At 37.8% G+C, this 8,604-nt stretch overlaps 1 protein-coding gene across 1 annotated transcript in view; it reads left to right on the top strand.

Moving 5' to 3' along the window:
- The first annotated feature begins 1,119 nt into the window (after positions 1-1,119).
- The window catches only part of gsg1l (gsg1-like), a 54,142-nt gene continuing 46,657 nt past the window's right edge, over positions 1,120-8,604 (top strand). Inside the window, exon 1 of the mRNA XM_007260751.4 lies at positions 1,120-1,784. Within this exon, the coding sequence (XP_007260813.1) occupies positions 1,496-1,784 (289 nt within the window). The 5' untranslated portion in view covers positions 1,120-1,495. The remainder of the gene's footprint in view (positions 1,785-8,604) is intronic.

Genomic DNA, 8,604 nt, shown 5'->3' with positions numbered 1-8,604 from the left:
TCAGGAAGAGAGAGTGAAAAGATGGAGAAGGAAATTAAAAGAAAAAGAGAATAAGTGAGCGATAGGGTAGAAAAAATAAAGGGTTAAAAAAAGAACGAAAGAACAGGAATAGGATGCGAGAAAGATGGCATAAAAAGATAAAGGTGAGGAGAAATTGAGTGAAAAAAATGAGAATGAGAATAAGATCAGAGAGACAGAAGTGATAGATAGAGATGTAAGAATGAAAGCAATGAGATAAATATAAAGAAGTGAGAGAGACACACATAGAGAATAAAAAGGATAATAAGAGAATGATAAAGAGTAATAGATGAGTAAGAGCGAGAAAGAGAGAGGATGAGAGAGGGTGGAAAAGAGAGATAAACAGAGAGAGTGAGTGGGTGAGTGCATGAAAGGACAGAGCAGGAGACTTGTTGGATAGATACAGAGAGAGAGAGAGAGAAAGAATAGAAAAGAGAGACTCAACAGTAAAGAAAAAAATTATATAAAGGAAAGAAAGGCAGAAATAAATAAATAAAGAAAGAAAGAAAGAAAGAAAAAAGAATACAAAAGGAAAGGTAAATGATAAAGAGTAAAAGATTTGGTAAAAGAGAAGAAAAGAAAAACATGAGAGAAAATGGAAGTGAAATATAAATAGGGAGAGAGAGAGAGAGAGAGAGAGAGAGAGAGGGGGAGAGAAATATAGAGTGTGTGAGATATAGAGAAAGGGGGCGTGGTGGGACAGAGCAAGAGACTTGATGGAGAGAGAAAAAGAGATAGAGAGAGAGAGAGAGAGAGAGACAGAGAATAGAAAAAAGAGACTAAACAGTAAAGAAAGAATTAATATAAAGTGAGAGATAGACAGAGATGTGTAGGAAAGAATGAAAGTAAGAAAGAAAATGTGAAAAATAAGAGAAAGAAATAAAGAAAAAAAGAAAGAAAACAATGGCGAAAGAGAAATGATAAAGTGTAAAATATTTGGTGAAAGAGAGGGAAAAAGAAAAGATGAGAGAGGATGCATGTGAAATGTAAATAGAGAAAGAGGGAGAGATAGAGAGTGTGTGAGATAGAGAGAGAGAGGGGGCGTGGTGGGACAGAGCAAGAGACTTGTGGGAGAGAGAGAAAGAGAGTGGGAGTGTGTGTGTGAGTGCGCGCGCGCGTGTGTGTGTGTGGGTATTGGAGAGTGTGCGTGTGTGTGTTCCGCGCGGTGATGCTCCAGTGCTGAAGGCGCTCGCGCTGAGTGAGTGTCTGTCTCCTCGTGCGCTCTCTCTCAGTGCGCTCGTGCTGCTGCTGTTGCTGCTGGAGCTCCGCGCGCGTCTCTGGAGGAGGACCACCTGCATCCCCCCTGTCTATCTCTCTTTTTTTCTCTCTTTCTCTCTGTGGAGGAGAACTGTCCTCTCCTTCTCTCCTCCATCATCCCCTCTTCTCCCCATCTCTACACCCCCTCCTCCACCACCCCCAGCCCCGCGCCCGCGGCCCCGCTGAATGAACCCTCCAGCCCCCCCGGCCCCGCTGCAGCATGAAGACCAGTCGGAAGTGCCGCGCGCTGCTGTCGGTGGGCCTGAACCTGCTCGCGCTGCTGCTCTCCACCACCGCCTTCATCACCACCTACTGGTGCCAGGGCACGCAGCGCGTCCCCAAGCCCAACTGCAGCAAGGAGCGCCGCCACAACTGCATCGACTACGGCGTGAACGAGACCGACCCCAGCAAGGTGCACTACAGCTGGGAGACCGGGGACGACCGCTTCCTCTTCCGGCACTTCCACACCGGCATCTGGTACTCCTGCGAGGAGAACATCCACGGAGGAGGTGAGCTGGATGGGCTGGAGAACTACTGGAGATACTGTGGTTTAACTTGTACTGTTCTGTGGGGGAATTTAGTTTGTTATGGCAACTTGTAGATAAATGGTAGCCTATGGCCCATTTATGGAAATTTAACTGTATTATAGCCAATAAATGCTTTTTATAGGATCATTCAGGTTATCGATGCTTAGTTTGAGAAGTGTTTTGGTCATTTAGACAAGTTTAGACAATTGTTATTATATATAGCTCTGAAAAACATTGAGAGACCTGAATCAGTTTCTCTGATTTTGCCATTTATAGGTATATGTCTGAATAAAATGAACAGTGATGTTTTACTCTATAAACTACAGACATTATTTCTCCCAAATTTCCCCAAAATATTTGCAGAAAATGAGAAATGCAAAAAAATATGCAGATCTTTCTGTTTATATTCATAAATTTTTTAAAGTTCAGAAATCAATATTTGGTGAAATAACCATGTTTCTTTTAAGTTTTCATGTATCTGAGCATGTTCTCCTCCACCAATCTTACACACTGCTTTTGGATAACTTTATGCCTTCACTCCTGGTGCAAAAATTCAAGCAGTTCAGTTTGGTTTGATGGCTTGTGATCATCCATCTTCCTCTTGATTATATTCCAGAGGTTTTCAAATTTGGTAAAATCAAAGAAACTCATCATTTTTACATGGTCTGTTGTTTTTTATTTTAAGTGGAGCTGTATATACAGTGCTGTGAAAAAGCATTTGCCCCCTACAGATTTCTTGTGATTTAGCATTTATGTCATACTTACATTTTTCAGATTATTAAACAAACTTTTATATCTGACAAATATAACCTGAGTAAACATAAAAAGCATTTTTTGCTGTAACCTGTCTAAAAACATCAAACAGCTAAATTATCTCAAAAAGCAATACATTATGAATTAATTAAAAAAACAGACAAGAAAACAAAGTCATTGATCATCTATCTGTCTGGAAAATGTTGTAAAGTCATTTCTAAAGCTTTGGGACTCTAGTGAACCACAGTGAGAGCTTTTATTCACTAATAGAGAACACATGGAACACTGGTGAACTTTCCCAGGAGTGACCAGCCCACCAAAATTACTTAAAAAGGGCATGAACAACTCATCCAGGAGGTCACAAAATAACCAAGAACAACATTTAAAGAGCTGCAGGTCTTACTTGCCTCAGTTAAGGTCAGTGTTGATGATTCAATAATAAGAAAGACACTGGGTGAAAATGGTCTCCATGGGAAGGTTCTAAAGCAAAAAACAATGCTTACCATAAATAACTCAACTGCCCATCTCACATTTACCAACTAACATCTTGACTATCACCAGGACTTTGGGTAAATATTCTTTGGACTGACGTGACCAAAGTGGAAACTTTTTGAAAGGTGTGTCTCATTACATCTGGCGAGATGTATTTTGTCAGTATCTGTTTAGTTGAGAAATTTCTTTTGGCGACATTTAGTTTATTACTGCTGTTTTGGAGATTTTCAGTTATTGTGGCAACTTTTTTCAGTTTATTGTGGCACATTTCATTAATTTATAGTCTCAGCATTTTGTTATTTTCTGTTTATTGCAGCAAGTCTGTCTCTTATGAGTACGTTTTTGATGAATTATAGCGGTTCTGAAGATGCTGTGTGGCACATTTTAGTTTATTATGGTCTCTAAATATTACATTAAGAGACAATTTCCTAGACAGGAGTTAAGCCTAGTTTGGGATTTGAATAGATAGTCTTCATTGAAAGAAAAATCCTTGTTGGGGAAACTGACCCCTAATGATCATTAAGTCTGTTACTGGTAGTTGTAGTTCATTTATGGCGAGTTGTAGTTCTAAATAAGTGCTTTCATTGACACATTTACACTATGTTTACAGACAAATCATCTGCTATGTTCAGTTTAGTTCACGTCACCATCAACATGAATTTGCGTTTAGTGATTCCTGAGGTAAAATGAGTTAAAACACATGGAACGTTTTGCAAAACAAATTTAGAATTGCACATAGAGCACAGCTAATATTTGGTTAAATGTCACTTACCAAGTTGTACCTTGACTAAACACTTTTGATTGCGATCTTATGGCAGAATTCTGGTTGGATACCTAAAATTTCCAATGAAAAATTGGCCTTCAAATGTTCAAATATGAGTTAAGGTCAGAATTTGGGAAGCTCATTTAAATGGTTTAAATCTGCTTAATTTCAGCCTATTTTATTCATCCATTCCACAATTACCTTTAATATGTATTCTGGGTCATTGTCCTGTCGGAAAACCCAACCCAGTTTAAACCAAGCTTTAAGTTTACGCTGAAGAATTGCTGAGGTTGTCCTTCTTCTCCTCTGAGCATAATGCTACCACCACCATGCTTGGTGCAACAGTTGGTACAGTGTTCTTGTGGTGGAATGCTTGATCTCGTGACCTGTAGCTCATCATTGATAGAAAGTTATGACTCATGCGGCAGCATCACATAATTAATAATCTGGGTGAGTGTATGTCTAATTTTGGGCTTTTTTTCCCTCTACCGTTGGCTCAAGACTACATAAAAAAATAGTCAGAGATCTTCCTAAAGGCTTCAGTTCAGACTGAGTATTAAATTATGAGCTGGTAATAAATCATCTGGGCAGCAGGGTTTAACAGACTGCTGGAGAAATGGTCCGGCCAGTCCCTGCGGAGATCCATCATCTAGAAAAGTTCATTTCCCGCTTTAACTGAGGACATCTGATCCAGTTGTAGTTGATTAGCTGAACCAGGTGTTTCTGATTTAAGATAAAACTTAATCTTGCAGGCAGACAGTTGTTGCACAGCAACATCCCACAAATTGATTAGGCTGAATTGACACCTGTGCTAATACTCCTACTGGCCACTTTAGTACAAGCCATTACACCAGTTTGCCACTGCAGGATCTCTGTTGATAAAAAATGAGTGTATTTGTATTATCTGTCCTTTTCCCCTTCACCAATGGTCAGTTTCTGAATACAGAGATGTATTTGTCAGTCCAAATTATATACCTGTATTTTTAGAAGTTGATATTATATACAGTACCAGAAAAAAATGTTTGGACACACCTTAAATTCAGATTCTTCAAAGTAGACGGGTAGAGTCACCCAAAAACAGCTTTCAGTTAACAGCTGTGCTGAACTCGTCAAAGAGTTAATTACTTGAATTTCTTGCCTCTTAATGTGTTTGAGAGCTTCAGTTGTAAAGTAGTGAAGAGGTAGAGTTACAGGTATACAGTGAATAGCTTTATTTGAGTAATGTTTTAATCCATATCATGGCATGAACTACTTAAAGCCCCACCAGGTAGGATTTCCTTGATTTTATCTTTTTAAAGAAGTAAAATTACAGCTTGAATCTCACTGCAGTGCTGCATTGAGGTGTAATAGGAGGAATAGCGGTGCTCTCGTGTCTGTGCCGGAGCTCCTCTGAGCTCAAACCAGACTGTGTAAGTTTTCCGAGGCAGCCGCAACCAACGCTTGCGAGAACTGCGACCTGCTTTCCGACCTTTAGTTCTAACAGTTCTACAAGGACTACTGGTTCATTTTTACAAACTAACATACAGACACTCTGGCAGAAGCTGGAAAGAGACCGAATATGTCTGTGAAAGCCAGAAAACGAGAAAGAGAAACTAATCCGTCTGAAACATTTATTACACTCTACAACTGTAGGGGGAGCCCACGAGCACAAAATCTCAATCCTACCTATTGGGGAGCTTTAAGTAAAGAAAAAAAAGTAATTTAAGAAATGAAGGCCAGTCAGTTTGAAACATTGTCAAGTGCAGTGACAAAGACCATCCAAAATGTTATGATGAAACTGGCTCTCATCAGGACTGTCCCAGGAAAGAAAGAGCAGGAGTTTCCTCTGTTGCACAGGATAAGTTTATTATAAGAGTTACCAACATCAGAGTTACCAGCAAGTTAACAGCTCTGCTTCACAGAGTATTTTTTGTTTGTTTAACACTTTTAAACGTCTCATTCCATAGTTTTTTCATTCGTTTTAAAATGTCTAGTTGTGGTCTTTAGTATAAATGAATGCCATGTGAGCTGTTTTTTTGTGAACCCTCCCCCCCACAGTCAAATTAAACTTTCGGCTAAACTAATGCTACTAAAATCTTACCTCAGTTTCACCACGTCGAAGCCTCAGAGTCTGCTTTCTATCATAAAATCCAGTGCGAACAGCGCCAACTTTGACCCAGAATCAACCGGAGATCCGATTTAAACCTACAGTTACTTACACACAAGCTATCTAACGCTAACCAGCTGGTGTAAACACAGCGGTAAACTCCTTAGCTAACAGTGTCGGCTCTGCTGTAGCCCGGGTTCAGCTCTGTCTGTGGGCGGTCCTGAGCCAAGATGGGCTTGGCTATGAACTCACGGGTTAACTCATTGTAGACAAAATGCTTTTCCTAATCGACTCGTTTTTCTCAACATTTCCTTTTACTAGCTACTGCAGTCAATGAAGGTTGAGGATAAGTGTTAGGTGGAGCATCCATACACAACTCAACTCACAAGAGAGACCTATAGAATTTCACAAAGAACAAGAAAAAAATGGATTTTAGCGGAAGGAGACCTTTACATTTTACAACATGATTCTTTATGTGTTCATTTATATTTTGAATGACTTCAGTATTAATTGCAATGTAGAGAAAACTTGAATGGCAAATAAATTGGAAGGTGTGTCCAAACTTTTGATTAGTACTGTATTTATTTATTATAGTACTTATAAACTGTACTTACTACACTAACAAATGTACTTCACGCACTTATGGTGCTCTATTTTATTTACCATTTATTCTACTCTTGAGTGGGGTATCTGGTTAGTGTTCTGATATTCGCTGTTGTGTGCTATTGAGTGATGCTCTCTTAAGAGGTATATCTGGTTAGTGGTGTCAATAGTGTTTATTCTGCTTTCCCCATGAGTCACGTTAGTTTTACACATTCTACAAATAAGGGATTTCTACACAGGCATTATTAAGCTAGATCTGTATCATACCAGCATATAAGCATATCATCAAGAATTTTTGTGGCACTTTCATTATCAGCTTGATTTGTTTGATTTTATTTTTTAACGTATAGGATGGACTGATATGCCCCAGTGTCAGCTGTGTTCACACACACAGGGACAACACTGGACATATTTGTCTGTGAATGATGTTCAACATTGTAATAAATCCATTCAACCTGGCTTAAGGGAGGAGGAAGAGACCACAGCAGGACTCTGATCACATTTACAGGGATTAAGTTGTTTGACTTGATGAGTTTGTTGTTACCGAATAGGTTTCTGTCACACGCATTTTTATCAAGTGTAATCAATGGATTTATGACTAATCTTTCAGTGGCATCACAACTCTCTATAAAATATGCTTGCATTAAAAAAAAAAAAAAAAAAAACAGTTTTAGATCCAGATATGCTAAATAAGGAAATTTATAGTATAATCTCTCACAGATGCTGCTAAATATGGCAAAGCGGTATACACAGTCAAACTTTATAGGTCAGAGATGATATCATAATCCTGTGTAATCCTCATATTGTGCTTATACAACATCAAAACAGAAAACAGAGTTGTGATGGTGTTTAAAATAAAACTGTATATAGACAAAATTGTGTTACGTACATCTAATTTTTTTTTTTTTTTTTACTGTTATTTGATTATGGACAATATGACATGACAATATTGCATGTTTTGTCTGCTTAGTTTTATATTTATTATTAGTTAATATCCATCCTGCATCCTGCATTTAAGGCCTGTAACAAATTCCAAAGGTTAGCAGAGTAAAGCATTTACCACTTTGTGTGCTGCCATTCCTTCTTACAATTTATGTGATTTACTTAAATTATATTTTGGCAACAAGAATAGATGTTAGGTGTTTCATTTGTTATTTTGTTCTATTCTTCCTACAGACATGTCCTAACATGTGCAACATTACAAAAAAAAAAAATCCCCTATTAATGGCAGAAAAGTTACTTTATTTCACTAATTCAGTTCAAAATGTGAAACGTATATATTATCATATATACATTATTATATTATGTTTTACACACAAAGTGAACTATTTTAAGTGTTTATTTCTTTCATTGTTGATGATTAGGGATTACAGCCAATGAAAAGCCAAAAATCAGTGTCTTAGAAAATTTGAATATTATATAAGACCAATTGGTCCTGTCTCTGCAAATCATCACTGATCATCAGTAAATTTCACATTTCATTTGTAAATCAAGGGATCAGAGTCTGGAGGAAGAGTGGAGAGACACACAGTCCAAACTGCTCAAGGTTTCCACCAATCAGTGATGGTTTGGAGAGACATGTCATCTGCTGGTGTTGATCCATTGTGTTTTATCAAGCCCACACTGCCAAATTGGTACCAATTGGTTTTATGTAATATTCACATTTTATGAGACACTGATCTTTGTTTTTTTTTTAAATCAAAAATATTTTAAAATAGATCACTGCGTGTAAAACATGTGTATAATACACATTTCACATTTGGAACTGAATTATTGAAATAAAGTAACTTTACCCCTTATCTGGGTGTTGTAGGCTGTAAGAGCAAGTTCTGTGGAATATGAAATAATAATCTCCAACACTAATTGTAAAATTCTGTGCTAACACATAATGCAACACACTTTTACCCTTAACAACACAGCATGAAGGTTATTCTGTGTTGTTAAGGGTAAAAGTGTGTTGCATTATGTGTTAGCACAGAATTATACAGTTAGTGTTGGAGATTATTATTTCATATTCCACAGTGTGATGGTCCATTCCAGGTGCCTCCAAGACAAGAATACTATTTTTTTTTATAATTTTATTTCCCATTTTCTCCCCAATTTAC

Source organism: Astyanax mexicanus, chromosome 19 (assembly GCF_023375975.1).
Source record: "Astyanax mexicanus isolate ESR-SI-001 chromosome 19, AstMex3_surface, whole genome shotgun sequence".
Classification (NCBI taxonomy): domain Eukaryota; kingdom Metazoa; phylum Chordata; class Actinopteri; order Characiformes; family Acestrorhamphidae; genus Astyanax; species Astyanax mexicanus.
Note: the sequence above shows the minus strand (reverse complement) of the source record. Positions and strands in the feature narration are given on the sequence as shown.